We start from the raw sequence: 22,013 nt of genomic DNA, 5'->3' as shown, positions 1-22,013 counted from the left end.
TCAGAAAAACCTAGTAGCCAGGGTCCAAGGGCCGCAGGCCCCGGTAGGTCCAGGACAAAGTCCTGGTGGGGGGTTCCTTCGCCCCCCGACGCAAAATGATTATTAGCATTCAGACAGGTTAAAATGTTGCTAAAACCATCACTTTTCTATCAGTAACAGTGACTTTTCAAAACAAAAATATTACAGCAAAAATCATATGGGTTGATTGACATGTTTATTCTGTAAGCTAACTTCAATAGTTTGAAATTATTTTGACAGTTAATGGGCAGGGTGTGTATGAGGTAGTGCAAAGGGCCGCAGAGCAATGAGATGCGAGGCAAGGGGTTCGGCTATAAGCCGCCTACCGGCCCGACCAGAGCAGGTGGAGTTCAGGGGTTGAGAGGTGGAGATCCTTGGGCTCAGGCTCGAGGCCTATCTACAGCTCGCCATCCAAGACTTAGGGACCTGGCCTGCGTAAGCACAGGACCCGAAGTTCAATCAATGTGCGCACATAACATCAACATTAAGTCATCTATCGTTCGACCTTCAATAAATAAGTTACACTTATTATCATTATTAGCTATAATACTGCTAACATTAACAATATTTAAACAATCACATGCATGTATAAAATAAACACGACAGTACACAGTGTTGTCACTATGACGGGAGTAATATTAACAATAACAGTGACGTCACTATGACGGGTGTAACCGCACACCAGCGGCAGTATTCATTCATTGTCTTTACCATAGCATAAAAAGTGCAAATGGCCTCAAAACGCCACAACACTCAGTTACCATATGTAAATACTCAAAATAAAGACTCGACATAAATATAAATTCAATCGGATCAGAAACATTGGAGGAAACGGGATTAAAACCCGATGCTAACCGCCCATAGGAAATACATGGGTACGGCTAGTCGCTACTATTAGCAAACAGATTCACTTACCAACTCGGCTTAATATCTTATCATCGACACACTCTCTCGTCACAACACGTCCCTGATGTTCGGCACCTACAAGTTTACAATTAGTTGTAAAATGTTGGACGGTTGTTTTTACAAAATGCAAGCAAACGACAACTTTGAAACATACAGGCTTCATATGTCCCCAGACTTAGCCACCGCACCTGGCAGCCATCTCGGAATGCTGGATTTTATAGAGCCTGATTGGCTGCAGCGGGTCACGTGAGCGTGTGTGTTAAACTCGCGAGATTAAACGTGGAAACGGCGCAGGTAATATGAGGAGATGTCATGAGAGGAAATATGGCTTATTTCCCACCCGTGTTACACATGGCATTCGGAATGGCCCCGATAGGAAGCAGGCCAATCTGGCGCCCTAGGCAAGATTTTAGGTGGCGCCCCTCCCCACATCGGCAGTGAAGTGTATATACTCACAAGAACCCGAATAGCTTTGTCTTTGACCTTTTTTTTTTTTTACTTACAACTATACCTAATATATAAAGGGGTGGAAAAGTGACTATTACCTGCAGGGCAAACATTAGCTAACCAGAAGGCAATAACAATGTCAACAAAAAACACCTGCTTAAAAGATCTAATACAAACATTTATATGCACGTACAACACTTAGAACTTTTAGCATATCAGTAAGTGGAATTAAATGATGGAATGGATTAAGTAAAGAAGTTAAAAATTGTACTGATATGATCCAGTTTAAGAGGTTGTTCAAAATAATAGTGCTTACAGAGCACATTGAAAAACTGTTCAATAACAGATTAGAGAGTTTCATAAATAAAAATAGAATACTCGAAGAAAATCAATATGGATACAGAGCTAATGTTTCAACTTCGATGGCTTTAATTGATATTACAGAAGAAATTACCAATGCTATAGATAATAAAAAATGTGCGGCAGCAGTTTTTATGGATCTAACTAAAGCATTTGACACAATTAATCACAATATTTTAATAAAAAAACTAGAACGATATGGCATCAGAGGGTTAGTCTTAAACTGGATAAGAAGTTATCTAATGAACAGGAAACAATACGTGAAGGTAGGTGAACACACCTCTACAACGCTAAATATATCCTGTGGTGTACCTCAGGGATCAATACTAGGACCTAAATTATTCAATCTATATATAAATGACATTTGTAAAGTTACAAAAGATTTAAAGTTAGTATTATTTGCGGATGATACAACAGCGTTTTGTTCAGGAGAGAACACACAGAAGATACTACAAATAATAACAGAAGAAATTAACAAATTAAAAAGATGGTTTGACAAAAGAGACTATCGTTGAATCTCAGTAAAACTAAAATAATGCTATTTGGTAACAGTAGAAGAGAAAGTCAAACACAAATACAAATAGACGGAATAGAAATTGAAAGAGTAAATGAAACCAAATTTCTTGGTGTAATGATTGATGATAAATTGAACTGGAAATCTCACGTAAAAAATATACAACATAAAGTAGCAAGAAACACGTCAATAATGAATAAAGCAAAACATGTTCTAGACAAAAAATCACTTCATATTCTCTACTGCTCACTAGTGTTACCATATCTGAGTTATTGTGCAGAAATATGGGGAAATAATTACAAAAGTACACTTCATTCATTAACGGTGTTACAAAAAAGATCAGTTAGAATAATACATAATGTTGGATATAGAGAACACACAAATCCTTTATTTATTGAATCAAAGATACTGAAATTCTACGACATAGTGAATTTGCAAACAGCTAAAATTATACACAAAGCAAACTATAACCTGCTACCCAAGAATATACAACAATTCTTCTCAAAAAAAGAGGAGAAATATAATCTTAGGGAGAAATGTAATTTAAAACATGTGTATGCACGTACAACACTTAAGACCTTCAGTATATCAGTATGTGGAATTAAATTATGGAATGGATTAAGCAAAGCAATCAAACAATGTACTAATATGATCCACTTCAAGAAACTCTTCAAACTTAAAGTGTTTACAAAGTACAAAGAAGAAGAACCATGATAAACATTCTGAATTTATTTAACTCAACCATTCTTTCATTCTTTCACTCACAAAATAATCTTACTTATCTCAACATATGAAATGTAACTTACTTCACCAATTATCATTTATTTACTTATTTTATTGTGATTACTTATGGAGTATATTTTGAATAAATTGAGAACAGGAAGTGAACAAAGGTTTTAGCAACTGTTATGTAAAAGAAAAGGGGTAGGATTAAATAAGCTCTGCTTCTTCCTACTCCTTTTCGAACATGTTGAAAAGAGAAACTGGAGATTGTGATGTATCATGTTGTATACTTGCATGTTCGAAATAAACTCAAACTCAACTCAACTCAACTCAGAGTACAAAGAAGAAGAATTATGAGAAATACTTTCAACCTTATTGAAAATAAGATATTCTTCATCTCAGTATGTTAATAATGACTGAATTAATTAATTAATTACATATTACAAAACTGTTGTATACTAATTCATAGATGTTATTTTATTATATAAAAAGGTCAGTAAATGATTCTATATATTTGTAAACGCTTTGAAGTGGGAAAGGGGTAGGATTAAATAAGTTTTGCTTCTTCCTACTCCTTTTCGGGCATGATGTAAAATGAAATTGTGTGATGTATTATGATGTAAGTGTGTTCATGTTCCAAATAAATAAAAAAAAAGAAAGAAATGTCCCTGGGGAATGTAAGGTGGGAGTACTGTAATTACCTAACGTTACATTATTATTTTCCATAACAATTTAGCCCCCTCCACAATATTAACCCGACGTTAAAACGGAACTAGCTATTTATTGATTAGCAATTGCCGAATCATGTAGCATTAGCTTAATGCTAAAAAGCCAGGTTACTATCACATTCTGTAACAGACAAATAATTTCATGTAGGCTAACGTTACATTATTATTTTCCATAACAATTTAGCCCCCTCCACAATATTAACCCGACGTTAAAACAGAACTAGCTATTTATTGATTAGCAATTGCCGAATCATGTAGCATTAGCTTAATGCTAAAAAGCCAGGTTACTATCACATTCTGTAACAGACAAATAATTTCATGTAGGCTAACGTTACCTACCTGCTACTTCTGTCTTTTCTCGTTTCTCCTCCTCTTCTTTTCTCTTTTTTCTACCCTGGGCACCTGACAGTTTTGGCATCTTGTGTTGATTTTTTGATGTGATGACGTCCAAAAAGAGTCATGATACAGGAAGGGAGGGGGGGGGTAATGTTGTAACAAATAATATTTCTATTAAATAGGCTTTACTTTGCATTTTGATTAACGTGGGATTATTTTTTGTATTTAGAAATAATAGTACCAACTTTTTTCTTTTTTTTTTTCTCCAACATTTGTGGCAGTGGCGTGGCGCCCCCTGATGGACGGCGCCCTTAGCATTTGCCTATACGGCCTATGCCACGGGCCGGCCCTGATAGGAAGTTACGGGAAGCAGTGTCGATTGTCATTGTTGTTACGTGATTTCGTGAATAAAACTTAAAAAAAAAAAAATTTTTTAATTAATGAAAAACCGTATTTTTTATCACTGCAACCGTAACCCGGAATAGGTTGATGAAAACCGTACTAATTACGGGAAAACCGGAGTAGTTGGCAGGTATGTGAATGTGGAAATACTGTCAAAGCGCTTTGAGTACCTTGAAGGTAGAAAAGCGCTATACAAGTATAACCCATTATCATTTATATTTTTAAGTCTGTGTCGTATAAAAAGAGTAACACATCAATATAGTATTTGTTTTCCGATTATTTTTGAAACCCCATGATTTTTAGGTTAAGGTTACAATGAACGCTTAAAACACTGACAGCAAATTCATAAAATCACAAGTTGATTTAATGTTAATGGTGAAATAAGTCTCAAAACATTTCAACTTTTGCCGCAACTTTCTGAAAAAGTTGCCACAAAATCAGGCATTTTAAACAATCACAAACAAAATCCTGGACAAACAATGCAACATATGGTTCTTGAACAGGATTTATTAAATATAATTAAAAAAAGATTGTATATTAAAGCAACTGTTCTCATGAGAAACAATGTAAATATGAATGGCAGGTTCCAGCCTTAACACAAGTCCATATTTTAGTAAAAGTTTGTACACGTTGAAAAAACTTTAAAGTGCTATACAGTACTCTATTCAAACAAACATAACAAGGGGGTGATGGATCAACTATCTTCATATTAACAAAGTCAAAAAACAGCAAAAACTGAACTGTCCCTGTTATGCAACCGCCCTGCCGACACACACACACACTGTCATTAGCCCTGTGGTGCGCTCAATTTGAAATCACAAAACTCCTTAACTTTAACAGCATTTATTAGAAATAAAAAATAAAATCAACTCTACCTAATATGGACTGAGCAAAATTAACGTTTCATTAACGTCCTCGCGCTGCGAGGCCGTTAATGAACCTGCCTAACAATAAACCCACATAAGAAACCAAGAACTCGCCCTCGATCATTGTACAGCTATAACGTGATTGGGCAGGCACACTGTTTATATTGTGGGAAAGCGGACGTGAAAACAGGCTGTCGACACGTCACTCAGGTCCGCCTGAATTTTGGTAGATTTTCGGGAGAAAATTTGTCCTGGGAGGTTTTCGGGAGAGGCGCTGAATTTCGGGAGTCTCCGGGAAAATCCGGGAGGGTTGGCAAGTATGTATTAATTTAACATTAGACAATTGAAGTAAGGGAACTTGTCCCACTTAAGAACAAATAGGCCACCCTAAAAGTGCTCCGGAACACTCGTAGATTTGTTCTTACCTACGAACAGATCCCAGCTAAGAAAACATTGGTGAATACAAACATCTCCTTAAAAACTTCGTAAATGGGCCTAAGAACAAAATGTGTCCTTAAGAATGGTTGCTGAATGGGGCCCAATGTTCGTATACCAAAGCAGAAATTTATTCGGTCTGTGGTTTTATATAAAAGTTAGTACAATGAGGGTTTTGTAAATTGAGGTTACACTGGATGCTGTATGTATTCTCCTGTCAACCGGCGTCCACTACAGCGGACATTTGTTCTTGTTTCTTTTGTCGAAGTTCTGTGAACAAAATTAGCCATATTATGTAAAACACAATTGTTCAGTGCTGAGGACTCTGGTTCTGTGGAGAATGCATAATTAGGTAACTCTACAAAGTTCAAATTAAGAAAGCAAGAAACAAAGCCTGAAAATACATCTTGGACCGGTTGTAAAGTGCACATTCTGTCAATACACATTTTATGCACAATACAAAAGTGCCGTCTTTTGGCAAGCTTCTCTCAAGTGTGGGCTGAAGTCTCATAAGATTTGCTGAACCCCCCTGACTGACATCATTAATGATTTGGAGGACGTTCAAGGCATATTTTTATAAATAATATTTGGTTGAAATCCAAATTGCACCACTTTAACTTTGCAGGTTTAGGCTTTAACTTTAACACTGTAGGAGCAGTGATGTCTGCATCTGGCCCAGCTATCCCATCATGTGGCCTATTTCCTTGTGTGTCTTCCTTTTAGAACACTAGCCATAATAATACATAACAATAGTACATTTAATTTACAGGGGTGATGTGTCTCAGGCCTGAATGCGCTCATGAAAAAAGGGAAGGGAGGATGAGGTCGCCTGTTGTCACACTTTTTTTTATACTTACTTTTGCGAGAGCTGTCTCAGTAGAGTGATTTGCCCTAAACATTTACTTAAAGAGTTCACAAAGATTGTTTGACGCTAAGAGCCTGATTTACTAAAGGTTTGTGTGTGTTAAAACACGTGCAAACCTGACAGCACACGTAAAGCTGATCCAGTGACGTGCAGTCACCAGAGGCGGGGCCTCACCTGCCATCATGGAAAGAAAAAAAAATGTAAAAAGAAAAAAAAAAAATTAAATTGTTATATGTATCCAGTGATTATACTATAAAGTTATTTTCCATTTAACTTCACCAGTTTTAAATTATTCTTATTCAAAATCGCTGAATTTTCACATTTGCCGTTCAAATACTGAGAAGAGACGGTGCGGTGAACAGCAGCCAGTTGAGGCACGTCACTCAGTGCCTCAACATGGATTCCGGACTCGGCTAATTGCTGGCCTGCTGTGCAGTGAGACTGTATTGCTATATGAATTATATTATACATTTCCATAGTTGAGTTAGCTGAGGTATATAATGTACAGTGTATTTTGTCAACAACTGTATGTGTGTAACGTATTTCTTGTGCTGAGCGATCATAAAACGGCTGCAAAAGACGCACTGGCTGAGGCTCCAGTAATCCCGCCTGCTGCACCCCCGCCGTAGAATTGTTATATCAACTAAAGCCCACACTTAAACTTTCCACGTGCAAGATTTAATCTATTTAAAAAAGTTATTTCATAAGAAGCCAAAAAGTGCAAAAACAATAATGTTCGTGTTGGAGGAGTTGTGAATGACTGCAGGGCCACAACATTAGGTACACCTGCAGACTGCAGGTGTATCTAATTCACAACTCCTCCAACACGAACATTATTGTTTTTGCACTTTTTGGCTTCTTATTAAATAACTTTTGTAACCTATTTTCATGGGCTTTCCTCTTTGTGATGTTAAGTTCCTGTTATGCGCTGTTATACAGTATATGCCTTGAGCTCTTATTTTGAAGGCGCTAAGAGCGGAAGTGATGACACGTTGCGGAGGTTTTTGAAAGAAGGTAAATAAAGTGGTCCTCGTGTAAACTGGAGCCTCCGTGTTTGTTATTTTGTAGTTTCATACAGTATAGGCGACATTTATAAACCCTCGGTTACATTTTTTTAAATAGATTCAATCTTGCACGTGGAAAGTTTAAGTGAGGGCTTTAGTTGCGGCGCATGGACTTAATTTATAAGTAAAGGTAAGACCATAATAACGTTTTTTTTATTAAATATGCTTTTTTTGTGTGCTACAGTTTGTATGTGTAAAGTTAAAGTTAAGTTAAAGTACCAATGATTGTCACACACACACTAGGTGTAATGGAATTTGTAGTCTGCATTTGACCCATCCCCTTGTTCACCCCCTGGGAGGTGAGGGGAGCAGTGGGCAGCAGCGGCGCCGCGCCCGGGAATCATTTTTGGTGATTTAACCCCCAATTCCAACCCTTGATGCTGAGTGCCGAGCAGGGAAGAATGCTGGTATGAGCTTTTAAACATAACCAGTTAACTGCTGCCAATCAAATGGTGAATAAGATACTCTTTAGGGTTCATATGTTTGTAAATCTGACTGTGATGAAGTCAGTGCCTCACCAGCCATGAACCTCATCGCACGTCACTGAGCTGATCTACTAAACGCGTGCAAAGAGGATTGCGTCAGTTAAGTGAGCCCAGGGGTCATCGACCTGGAGTTCTTTAGCGCCGCCCTAGTGGCTCCCTGGAGCTTTTTAAAAAATATTTGAAAATGGAAAAACATGGGGAGATGGTATATGAATAAAAGTAGTGTATTTCACGTGTGGCTGCTCTTTGGGAAATCTCTTTAAACGCTAAAAAAAAAGTCACCAGGAAGACACATGGCGTTATCCTCCAAATAGCCTACAATAAAAGTATACATACAATTCTTTAATAACAACAGTAGTTCCCTCCAATCATGTTTCATTTAGACAATATCTAATTCATTAAAGGCCTACTGAAACCCACTACTACCGACCACGCAGTCTGATAGTTTATGTATCAATGATGAAATCTTAACATTGCAACACATGCCAATACGGCCGGGTTAGCTTACTAAAGTGCAATTTTAAATTTTGCGCGAAATATCCTGCTGAAAACGTCTCGGTATGATGACGTCAGCGCGTGACGTCACGGATTGTGGAGGACATTTTGGGACAGCATGGTGGCCAGCTATTAAGTCGTCTGTTTTCATCGCAAAATTCTACGGTATTCTGGACATCTGTGTTGGTGAATCTTTTGCAATTTGTTCAATGAACAATGGAGACAGCAAAGAAGAACGCTGTAGGTGGGAAGCGGTGTATTGCGGCCAACTGTAGCAACACAAACACAGCCGGTGTTTCATTGTTTACATTCCCGGAAGATGACAGTCAAGCTTTACCATTGGCCTGTGGAGAACTGGGACAACAGAGACTCTTACCAGGAGGACTTTGGGTTGGATGCGCAGACGCAGTACCGTGAGTACACATGCAGCTGCGGCTTCCAAACATTTGATCGCTTGCCCGTACGTGCGTGCCACTATGTGCATGTCACGTACGTAACTTTGGGGACTTTGGGGAAATATATGTGCTGTATGAACTTTGGGGAGGTGAACGGTACTTTGGGCTGTAGGATTGAGTGTGTTGTGCAGGTGTTTGAGTTGTATTGGAGGGTTATATGGACGGGAGGGGGGAGGTGTTTGTTATGCGGTATTAATTTGTGGCATATTAAATATAAGCCTGGTTGTGTTGTGGCTAATAGAGTATATATATGTCTTGTGTTTATTTACTGTTTTAGTCATTCCCAGCTGAATATCAGGTCCCACCCGCCTCTCACAGCATCTTCCCTATCTGAATCGCTTCCACTGCCTTCTAGTCCTTCACTCTCACTTTCCTCATCCACGAATCTTTCATCCTCGCTCAAATTAATGGGGAAATCGTCGCTTTCTCGGTCCGAATCGCTCTCGCTGCTGGTGGCCATGATTGGAAACAATGTGCAGATGTGAGGAGCTCCACAACCTGTGACGTCACGCTACTTGTCTGCTACTTCCGGTACAGGCAAGGCTTTTTTATCAGCGACCAAAAGTTGCGAAATTTATCGTCAATGTTCTCTACTAAATCCTTTCAGCAAAAATATGGCAATATCGCGAAATGATCAAGTATGACACATAGAATGGACCTGCTATCCCCGTTTAAATAAGAAAATCGCATTTCAGTAAGCCTTTAAGTTACTTTGCACTGTGTTGCTGATGGTGATATACATTATCTCAAATAACTAAAGTATCAAAAGTGCATATATTTTGATTTGTGAATCAATATTATAGCATAAAGATGGGGTATCGGCGGATCACCTTTAGGAAGTGCTTAAAGGCCCACCTGAAAAATTAAGTCATGCCCCCACCTCAGAAGTTTTGGGTGTGAAACCTGCATCCTCGTGCTTGCCACAATTAAAGTTAAAGTACCACTGATAGTCACACACACACTATGTGTGGTGAAATTACCCTCTGCATTTGACCCATCCCCTTGTTCCACCCCCTGGGAGGTGAGGGGAGCAGTGAGCTGCAGCGGTGGCCCCGCTCAGGAATCATTTTGGTGATTTAACTTCCAATTCCAACCCTTGATGCTGAGTGCCAAGGAGGGAGGTAATGGGTCCCATTTTTTTATAGTCTTTGGTATGACTCTAACCACAAGGCCACTGAGCAGGCTAATAAATAATAAATAAATAAAATATATATTAATATATAATAATATAATACAATAAATAAAAACATTTCCACATGTGTTGCCTTTATTATAAGGCCTATATAAGGCTTTTGTTTTTGCTGCTCCAGACAGATTTGTTTTTTTGGTCCAATTTCAACATTTTGGGTTGACGACCCCTGAGTGAGCAGAATAAGGGGTGCAATCTATGTGTCATTAATAAGAAAAATATATGCTTATCATCAAAACGCCCACAATACTGGAAGGAGAAGATGCAAATATGAATATTTAGCATGTGCAATGTGATTTATCAACACTCATCACCGTTTTACGAGCACTATTTGGCGTTTTATTTAGCAAGTGTCAAAAGGACGAGCAAGCTGACGGTTCCAGGATCAGCGCTTGCTTTGCAAAGACACACGATGGACTGACAAGAACCCTTCGTCCTACATGTATGTCAACATTTTGATGGATGGTCAAAAATACAATTATTGGAGATAACGTCTATTCAGCAAATTCCTTTTATCATTTTTTAGCCGTTGAATGACTTATCGGACTGATGAAAATTATTTCAATTGATGTGTTTTGGTGTCTGCAGGCGTTTTTTTAATGTAGTTTGTTTTTTAAATTTTATATAACAAATATATAAGTTAGTACAACAGTCCTCTTACATGAAAAGACATCTTTCATTATGCATTTTCTTGCATTTGAGTAATCCCAGACGAACAAATGCGCTGGTGATGCGATCTACAGCCTCGCGTACAGAATTAAGTGTCAGTGTGCATATGTTTCTGTTGTCTAGATTGTGGTTCAAAAAAGGTGTTACAGATTATAGACGTGTGCTTCTGGTTCAACCCACCGCATGATAACATGAATGTGCAGAACATGGTGGTCTCTGTGGTAAAATCCATGTATGCACGCAAAATCCTCATTTAAATAATGCGGTCGCACCACTTTTCATTTGCACGTGCAGAACATGGTGGTCTCTGTGGTAAATTTCATGTATGCGCGCAAAATCCTCATTTAAATAATGCGGTCTGCACCACTTTTTATTTGCACGTGCATTGTTAGTAGATCACACGAAACACGCCCACTCGCAGTACATGCTATTTTATTTTTTGTACACGCTGTTTAGAGCTTGGCATTTGGAATCTTAGTAAATCATACCCTTAGTGGTCAAAATAACGAATCGAGTTACAGGCATGACGAAGTAAGTTGAAGGATGCTGACACATTTGTTACTGGATACTTTTAATATGCGACTATAATTATTTGATACTAGTTTATGTTGACCCATGTGGTGTTTTAGACTTCAATATTGTTTAATAAAGGTCATTTATTCCGTATGACTAGCTTATGTGCTATTGTGTGCTTAACTGTTGTGTACTTGCAAGCTCCTAGTAGCCTATAACCTACCATATTTATATTTTGTATATGACTTGGCTAAAATACAATTATTGGGAAACATTTACATGTTGGCTTAAGAAACGCGCTGCAGAACTGCTTGTATCGGAGCTTATAGCGAATATTTTAGATGCAAGCTGATATCATCCGATACTTGTTTTTTCTGCTAATAAATATCTGATTGGACAGCCCCAATATGTACTATATATGAATACATGAGTATGAGTGACAATTAACCCCAAAGACAATGTGACGATCAAACTTAACTGGAATTTATTGCTAGCTTTAAGGCTAACAACCGTCCACCAACTAGAAAGATAGCTAGTAACTATATAAACTAGGGTTGTATGGTATACCGGTATTAGTATAGTACCGCAATACTAATAAATCATTTTCGGTACTATACTGTCTCTGAAACGTACCGGTCCCGCACCCCCTTGCGCCCGCGTCGAAGTCACGTCATGACATTGCTGGTTTACGAGCAGAGGAGCATGTTTGGCAGCACACAGTCACAGAGTACTTAAAAGCAGACACAGTGTGTAGACAGAAAAGGGTGAACGGACGCATTTTGCCTTAAAAACTAAAGATAAAGGTGAAGTTATAACACTGAAACACCTTCAGGTAGAGGTGCTTTAAGACATGGCTAGCTAACTAGCGACTAACGTCCACCCGCTGTCGGCAGTGTTTTAGCAACTTCTAAATCACTAATCCTGGTCTCCATGGCGACAAATTTAGTAAGTTTCTTACAAGTATCATCCCTGCAGGACGAGGAATAGCTAAACATGCTTCACTACACACAGTAGCTCACCGGCATCAAAATGTAAACAAACGTCATTGGGTTGTTTGTTGTACTCGAACTGTTACTGACAGAACTGATTTATTTTCTTGACAGGAGTTTGTTAATGGTATGTTTTCAAACAACAAGGAGGTCTGGATTGGACTGAATGATCAGGGTGTGGAGGGCCAGTGGAAGTGGGTGGATGGGACCACTCTGACCACAGCGTAAGTGACAGAACAAACATTTTGTATGTCCTTATTTTGCCGTGTTACCATGAATCACCGGAGATACAACATACGCCTTATGTAGTGTTTTCTTTGCCTTGCAGGTATTGGGCTGATAACCAGCCCAACAGTTACAATGGAGACCAAGACTGTGTGGAGTTTTGGCACCGCTCATCAGGAAAGGCCGAATGGAACGATGAAAAATGTAGCTCACAGAGAAACTGGGTGTGTGAGAAGTAGTCCATATATTTACAATTTCAGTGAAACATTTGTATAGCTTATATCTGAAGAGTACAGGTGGTCCTCCGTCTACGAAGAGTTCCGTTCCTACGTCATGTGACATAAGTTGAATTTTGGAATATGCCAGAAAGCACAATTTAAATAAAGCGCAGACTCCAGTCCTTATTTCCCAATACAACGTTTTGAAAAAATGATTAAATCATTAATCCAGTTGGTGATTCGGATCAACCCAAAAACTTGATGACTTGTTCCTTATTTAACTTATACGACATCACATCAAGAGGCGGGTATATATCGAGTTGTCTGGACACTAGGGGTCTTTTAATGCGGCCCATTGGCCACACTAACATCAGTAACAAGTCAGCATGTAAATGCTTCGCCTTCTTCCACGGAAATGCTAACTAGTGATTCAAACAAGCAAATTACAAAACCAGTGAAGTCGGCACGTTGTGTAAATGGTAAATAAAAACAGAATATAATGATTTGCAAATCCTTTTCAACTTATATTCAATTGAATAGACTGCAAAGACCAATTGATGTTCTAACTGAGAAACTTGTGTTTTTTTCAAATAATCATTAACTTAGAATTTAATGTCAGCAACACGCTGCAAAAAAGTTGGCACAGGGGCATTTTTACCACTGTATTACATGGCCTTTCCTTTTAACAACACTCAGTAAACGTTTGGGAACTGAGGAGACCAATTTTTGAAGCCTTTCAGGTGGAATTATTTCCCATTCTTGCTTGATGTACAGCTTAAGTTGTTCAACAGTCCAGGGTCTCCATTGTGATATTTTACGCTTCATAATGCGCCACACATTTTCAATGAGAGACAGGTCTGGACTCCAGGCAGGCCAGTCTAGTACCCGCACTCTTTTACTATGAAGCCACGCTGTTGTAACAAGTGGCTTGGCATTGTCTTGCTGAAATAAGCACGGGCTTCCATGATAACGTTGCTTGGATGGCAACATATGTTGCTCCAAAACCTGTATGTACCTTTCAGCATTAATGGTGCCTTCACAGATGTGTAAATCACCCATGCCTTTGGCACTAATACATCCCCATACCATCACAGATGCCAACTTTTGAACTTTGCGCCTATAACAATCCGGATGGTTATTTTCCTCTTTGGTCCAGAGGATACGACGTCCACAGTTTCCAAAAACAATTTCAAATGTGGACTCGTCAGACCACAGAATACTTTTCCACTTTGCATCAGTCCATCTTAGATGAGCTTGGGTGTTGTTGATAAATGGCTTTCGCTTTGCATAGTAGAGTTAAAACTTACACTTATTTGGAACATCCCACAGGTGAACAGGCTAATTGGGAACAGGTGGGCGCCATGATTGGGTATTAAAGCAGTCATTCACAAACAAGGATGGGGCGAGGGTCACCACTTTGTGAACAAATGTGTGAGCACATTGTCGAACAGTTTAAGAACAACATTTCTCAACGAGCTATTGCAAAGAATTTAGGGACACAGATGTAGCGATGAACTGTGGTTACTGGCAGTAGATTTCTATAGTGATCCTTTTTGATGCAGTACCGCCTGAGGGATTGAAGGTCCATAATATCATCGCTTACGTGCAGCGATTTCTCCAGATTCTCGGAACCTTTTGATGATATTACGGACCGTAGATGGTGAAATCTCTAAATTCTTTGCAATAGCTCGTTGAGAAATGTTGTTCTTAAACTGTTCGACAATGTGCTCACACATTTGTTCACAAAGTGGTGACCCTCGCCCAATCCTTGTTTGTGAATGACTGCTTTAATACCCAATCATGGCACTCACCTGTGGGATGTTCCAAATAAGTGTTTGATGAGCATTCCTCAACTTTGTCAGTCTTTTTTGCCACGTGTGCCAGCTTTTTTGAAACATGTTGCAGGCATCAAATTCCAAATGAGCTAATATTTGCAAAAATAACAAAGTTTTCCAGTTTGAACGTTAAGTATCTGGTCTTTGCAGTCTATTCAATTGAATATAGTTTGAAAAGGATTTGCAAATCATTGTATTTTGTTTTTATTTATGATTTACACAACGTGCCGACTTAACTGGTTTTGGGGTTTGCAATTTCAACTTGGTCCAAAACTCTTCCATGCCACAGTTGTCCGAGACATACAATGAAACACTGAACAAAGTTAACGACAGTCTGCCATCCCCCAAAATAACATAGCTGACATAGTCCGGATCAGCCCCCAAATCTATTCACTTGTTCTTTATCCTATTTCTGACATTTCCCGAAGGTTTCATCAAAATCCCCCCACAGCATTGTGAGCTATGTTGCTATCTATCTTAGACAGTTCCAGGCGGAGGTAATGAACATTTAAGTTACTCACACTATACAGGACAGAAAGTGCTAATAACGAAACAACTATGCTGCTTATTTATCAGCTGTTTAAAGATGCCATCGTTATCCTTTATGATGGCTGCTGTGTTTGACCGGTTTGGACCGAGCGACACAACCAACAGGCCTTTTTCCACCAAAAGTTCAAGAACTTTAGGTTCTTGGAACTAAAGTTTCTGTAGAAGTGTGTTGTTTGGGTTTCCACCATATTTACCAGTTCAGGTAGTTTATACAAATCAGTCTGATGACATATGGATGAGTATATTTCTACATTGATGCCATGTAAATAAACAGAGAATACTAGTTGTGTGAATGCTCCAAAGCATTCACACATATGGTTTTCTACACCAAAATTCATATATTTATTCTTCTACTTCTTCTTCTTCTTCTTGTCTTCCACATTTTTCATTCGATTCAAACCGTTCCAACTTGAAACTGTTCAGCCTATTCGGGAATCGCAGGCTTTCACTTGACAAATTCCAAAAATTTACAGATTTCCCAGAATTCCAGGTTTCCAGGGACATTTTCCCCCATTTTAAATGAATTGGCCATTTTTCAAACTTCCACCATTTCCAAATGTTTTTAATTCCATTTAATACCATTCCACCGTCAACATATTCCACTTATCCTGGAAATTCAAACTATCATTTTTCCAAGTTAAAAAAAAATTCCAGGAATTCCCAGAATTCCTTTTTTTTTCAAACCCTTTTTTCTGGCGACTACTCCTTCCACATTTTTCAACCCACTTCAACCGTTCCACCATCCAAACATTCCTCTTAATCAGGACAAAAAATGAATTTGTTTTTGAACTGTAAAAATTCCCGGTTTTCTTGAAATTCCTGGAATTCCTTAATACCATTTCTCAATTAAATACGTTGCTACTTCAACATTTCTCGACCGATTTGAAAAATTCCAACATCAACCATTTCAACTCATTCAGAACATTCAAGTCATTTAACATTTTCCAAAAAATTCCCACTTTTCCCGAAATTCCCAAATTTCCATTAATTTCCCATTGAAATGAATAGGACATTTTTCTAAGTTCCACAATTCCCACATTTTTCATCTGATTCAAACCGTTCCAACTCCAAAATATTTGGCCGTTAAGGAATTCTTGTTCTCCTTCAACAATTATTTAAAACATTTCCGGATTTCATTACATTACATTTTCCCCATTCAAAATGAATTATATATTTTTTTTTACTTCCACAATTCACACATTTTTCAACCTATTCAAACCATTCCAACAACAACATGTTCCACTCATCCAACTAACACTTTCCCAAGTTCCAAACCAAATTCCGTTTTTCCTGGAATTCTTACATTCATACTATATTCTATCAGCATTTCAGTTCAGCGTCAGCACTGGAGCATTCACACGCAATTCCTTCAGGTATTGCCTCATCTAGTTCATAGATATTTTACTAAAATTGAAAAAACATAAAAAGTCAGGTTTTTATCTACAATGTTTAACAGTCAGAAAGTCGTCCCCTTAGTAAATGATGAGTTCATGAAGGCCAGCAAGTCCTTATGGTCCATTTCAGATGTAAACAACAATGTATAATAAATAATGAATGTCAGTTTTTCTAACACGGCAAGAACATAAACTCATCCCATTTAGCATTAGCATTCGGTTCATTTGGGTTGAGACAAATAACTACACAAATGGCGTATCACTGACTACTTCTAACTGCATGCACCGTAACAAAGTAAATAGTAATATTTCATGTGATTTACCTTTGTTCCACTCGTCCTTCATTTCACATTTCTCTTCAAACTACAATGTCAGAGTTCCAGACAGCAGCTCGCCCTGCAGTTTTTGAGTCTGACTGAATACTTCATATTTCTCTGTAAATACTTTTAAAAGAGTACGTCCACATCTTGTAGCTTTGCGTATTGAAATTAAGTTTGTAAAAATTCATAAAGAACATTAAACTGCGACCTAGTTCAAAGACTACGGCTGAGTAAAAACACCGCAAGATAGTTCCACAAACATAACATTTTGTAAAAGGAGGACCACCTGCAGTTGTTTTGGCTCGCTCAAAAAGAAACCGTTGCATTTTTTATTTGAGATTTTTTTTAGATGTACCAACCAGAAAAAACCTCAAACGACGGGGATAACATTAATCGTCTACAATCTTATTTACAAATAATATTGAATTTTGTTTCAATTTAATTTTGAGTTAAACTCTCCTGCTTCAGCTTCTTACCTCAATCTTTGTTAATCATGGATGTATAACAATGACTTAATTTTTGAATTAAAACAAAGAAAGAATGATATAGTATGTTTGTATGCTCTTTATTGTCATTGCACAAGTACAACAATCTTTTATTTTCACCACAAACCCGTTCAAAATTAGACAAACATTGTACGGGAACACAACAGGTACAGTGATGGGTTGCCACCTAATGCGACCCGTAAAATGTGGGAGAAAGGTAGACACTGGGGGACGATGAGTAAAAAAAAATGTAATCTCAGACTGGGCTCCTAGGGGGAGGGATAACAAAAACCTGATCGCCTAGCAGGAGTGTCAAACTCATTTTAACTCAGGAGCCGCATGGAGGAAAATATGTGCGCACGCGGGCCGGACTATTAAAATCATGGCATTAAAACTATAAAATAAAGACAACTTCAGGTTGTTTTCTTCGTTTTACTTTGGCCAAAAATAGAACAAACACATTCTGAAAATATTACAATAGAACAAACACATTCTGAAAATATTACAATAACAATCTAGAAAAAAAATACCTGCAGCGTTAAAGTTTAGATCCATGAAGGAAAGAAGAAAGTGAATGAATGTTTATATTTGAATACATTTACATATGAATAAAAAATATATATATTTTGTATTTTTTAATGAATTAAGTAACGTTTATGACAACCTTTTTCCAAAACACAATATAGAATGTGAGCTATAACAGGATAATACATACATTTATAATTTGTTTTCAAAACGGTTACAAAAAAATGGGATCTCATTTTTATGACTTGATGGGGTCCCTGGGACCCCATTTTGAAAATTCCTAGTGCCCACACTGATGGAGAATTGGTGCGTTCAAAAACAGCAGCAGGCGGCTGTGGCCTGCGGGCCGATTCTATTACTAATCAAATATCATCCCGGTGGCTATAGATAATTAATTTGCAGGCCGGATCTGGCCCGCGGGCCTTGACTTTGACACATAGGGCCTAGGCGATATGCACATGTTGACCCAGAAACCACAATACTTGCAACAGGAGGGGTCAGGCACCCGGCTCGAAGCTGCCAGTCACTCGGGGCGTTACTTCGTCCGTCCGTCATACCACCCGGGGAGAAGCGGTGGCAAAGGCATGGGGTGGGGTTGGGGGTATGTGTGCATATGTAGCCATGGTCCATGGTGTGTGGGTTAAGTCTGTAGGGCCCGGAGTCGCTATGCATGCGGTGGCGAAGGAACATAGTTTATCTTTCCAGGTGTTGTTGACAGGGAAGGAAATTGCACTGTCCTCGAGGGGACTTTTGACAGAACGACCTTGCCACATCGCAGCCAGTAAAAACAATCAAGATTAGAATGGTTGTGTTTGAGTGAACAAAAACACATTTAAACTTTTTAACTGTAATTGTATATTTTTGGTCCTTGAATTCATCCTGCACAAAATTCTGAGTGCCTGCATTCTCGAAACAGTTGTGGCAGCTTTGGGGTACTTTGAATGGCTGCCAGCGTCTTCCAATTTATCGATACATCAGGGCAACTCTTATTCCAATCAGCAATGTCCTGTTATCATGGTTCCAAATAGGTAGATATCGTCAATGTCCTCAATTGAAAAAGTCGCCAAGCATGCAGCACTCCTCTTCTCCCAAGAGTCCGTCGTGTGTCCAGCAAGAACCGTTAAATCATGACAGAGAGGTTCCCCTGAGCCCGAGATCTTGTCAATTTTGTTGAGAGGGAAGTTGATCAATTCCATTGTTTGGATTTTGGAGAGCAGTGCAAAAAGAGGCAACAAGAAAATTCAACAAGACAGGACAAGACAAAGAGGCAAGGAGGGCATACACGGAGAGGGGAGGGAGTGCGACCGCCTTTGCCAAGAGCCAACGGAGAAAAAGACAACAAATAAATACAAAAAATAAATCTGCATTAACATCTCATTACCACAACAATGATTAATAAATCTTTTTGAAATACTAATAATAATTAAGCTCCAAGGCGCATTGGAAGAGAACACGTCTTGAAATCAGACCAGCACATAACGGATTGTAGACCTCCACCAAAAATGAATTTAGATTATTTTTATAGTCCTTCATCACTGGTGCCTCGAAGGGCTGCACATCCCACAATGGCATAATGAGTGATCGGCTGCAATGGATGCCAAGTTGGCACAGTTATTGAAAATTATTCATGACAATGAGAGTCGAGTCCATGAGGAGGCAAGCAGAGGATTGCAGGAGGTCTCCAACCAGGTCTCTAGACTGGTATCTCTCCATGGCATTTTGGCCAAAAGGGCAAAAAAAAGGAAGGCAGGTCAACTGGTGTAAAACTCTAACTCATTCATACTCTAAAGTTTATTTAGAGTATAAATGAGTTTAAGGTGCGACTTAAATGCTTCTACCAAATAATAAATAATTTAATAATTGCGTATTTATGTAGCATTTTAATTAATTATTTAAATATTTTATTAAGTAAGCATTGAATTATTTCACATTTTGTTGGTTTTATGATTGAATTTATATTTATTTTGTTATTAATTTTAGAAACAAGTGTGTCAGTACTAGAGATGCGCGGTTTGCGGACACAACCGCGGAGTCCGCGGATTATCCGCGGATCGGGCGGATGAAATTAAAAAAACTAAGATTTTATCCGCTCGCGGGTCGGGTCGGGCGGATTAATTTTTTTTTTTTTTTTTTTTTTGCGGGTGGCAGTTAAACCAATTCGGAAATATATATACATAGTTAAATGTTGTTACCCACATACGAAAAACGAGCAGGCACCTGCTGCATATGCCACAACAGAAGAAAAAAAAAGAAAAGAGATGGACACTTTTACGGAGCGGAGAAGGGACGCCTCGCCGGGGTCCTGGACCGAGGCCCCTTCCCCCGAGAGGGCCCCACCGGGAGCCGTAGCTGAAGCGATCCGCGAGAAGGGCCCGACGCACGTCCAGGGTCACTACCGCGCCCACCGCACCGACACCCCGCCTCGTCCGCTTTCGCCGCGGCCGGCGTCACGCGCAGCAGGTAAGCAGCTTACCTGCCCGCCACCCCCGTGGCCGGGGGCTCGTAACATGGGTCACTCCGCGCGCTCCGCCCGCGCAGCTTACCTGCTTGCCACCCCTGTTGCCGGGGGCGCGTAACAGGGGTCACTCCGCGCGTAGTGCGCTCATGAAAGGGGTGGGGCTCACCCTGGTTGATATAGAGAGCAGGACGGTGGCCATGGAAGTTGGAACCCGCTAAGGAGTGTGTAACAACCCACCTGCCGAATCAACTAGCCCTGAAAATGGATGGCGCTGGAGCGTGGGCCCATATCTGGCCGTCGCCGGCAGCGAGACGCGCTTGGAGGTGTGCTCAGCGCGGCTCCCATATGATTGCGCACTGGTGTGCGTCTGGGTCGTGACAGCGTGGCACGCGAATGTCTGTGCATTGGATCAGTCTCCTTTCTTTAACAGGCAAAAGCTTTATAACCTCACCATACCTGCCAACTTTTAAATCAGAAAAACCTAGTAGCCAGGGTCCAAGGGCCGCAGGCCCCGGTAGGTCCAGGACAAAGTCCTGGTGGAGGGTTCAGGGCTTCGCCCCCCGACGCAAAATGACTATTAGCATTCAGACAGGTTAAAATGTTGCTAAAACCATCACTTTTCTATCAGTCACAGTGACTTTTCAAAACAAAAATATTACAGCAAAAATCATATGGGTTGATTGACATGTTTATTCTGTAAGCTAACTTCAATAGTTTGAAATTATTTTGACAGTTAATGCCAGTTATCCTGTCAACCTTTCACAAGACTTCAATTTGTTAATTGAAAGTATAAATAGTATAAACACTTTTTACAGTATGTCGTGCTGTGAAATACAGCCGACAGGATTGCGCATGCGGTGCAGGAGAACAAAGGACTTCTTTCATTTAAGGTTTGTGATAAACCATCAAACTCATTCGTTAAAAGGACTCTATAGTAATATAAAGCGAATTTTTCTGGACATTATCATGCAAGAAAAGTTTATTTTTGGGATCGCGATCACCGCGTAATGATTTTTAAAGGTTGCATTACATTATTAACTGTCCCATGTGATCAGCCAGTGCGATTGGAAATCCATGCTCAATTATTGCCTCCGTAAATAAAACTTCGGCATTTATCACATCCAAAGAATCTGTTTGGGCGACGAAAAACGTTGAAAGTTTTCCACTTGTATCGCTAGCAACGGCATTAGACTTGTGTTTTTTTGTCCCAACGTGGTCTTTTACATCGCTAATTCCTCCGTGTCCGATCGAAAAATCTTGTCGGCACAAGGTGCAATTCGCGTAGTTTTCACCCTTTTTTTAAATTTTTTTATTAATATTAGATATATAACAACGGGCGGATGGTGGGCGGGTGCAGTTCTGATCAAACGTTACATCGGGTGGATGGCGGATGGTTGACGACTTTCTGACGCGGTTGCGGATGAAATAATTGCCTATCCGCGCATCTCTAGTCAGTACTTAATACATTTCTTTTAACCCTCAAACTCAGTGGGCGGGTCCTAACAACTGATTGGTTACTTGGCCATTACAATTGTCTGTGTAACT

The 22,013-nt window shown here is 39.3% G+C and overlaps 1 protein-coding gene across 1 annotated transcript in view; it reads left to right on the top strand.

The window, feature by feature from the left end:
- Nucleotides 1-13,159, top strand: part of LOC133617218 (uncharacterized) — a 34,842-nt gene extending 21,683 nt beyond the window's left edge. The window contains exons 6-7 of the mRNA XM_061977063.1: nucleotides 12,574-12,683; nucleotides 12,788-13,159. Of these exons, the coding sequence (XP_061833047.1) occupies nucleotides 12,574-12,683; nucleotides 12,788-12,923 (246 nt within the window). The 3' untranslated portion in view covers nucleotides 12,924-13,159. The remainder of the gene's footprint in view (nucleotides 1-12,573; nucleotides 12,684-12,787) is intronic.
- The last annotated feature ends 8,854 nt before the right edge of the window (nucleotides 13,160-22,013 follow it).

This window comes from Nerophis lumbriciformis, linkage group LG16, assembly GCF_033978685.3.
Source record: "Nerophis lumbriciformis linkage group LG16, RoL_Nlum_v2.1, whole genome shotgun sequence".
Lineage (NCBI taxonomy): Eukaryota > Metazoa > Chordata > Actinopteri > Syngnathiformes > Syngnathidae > Nerophis > Nerophis lumbriciformis.
This window is presented reverse-complemented; position numbering and strand designations above follow the sequence as displayed.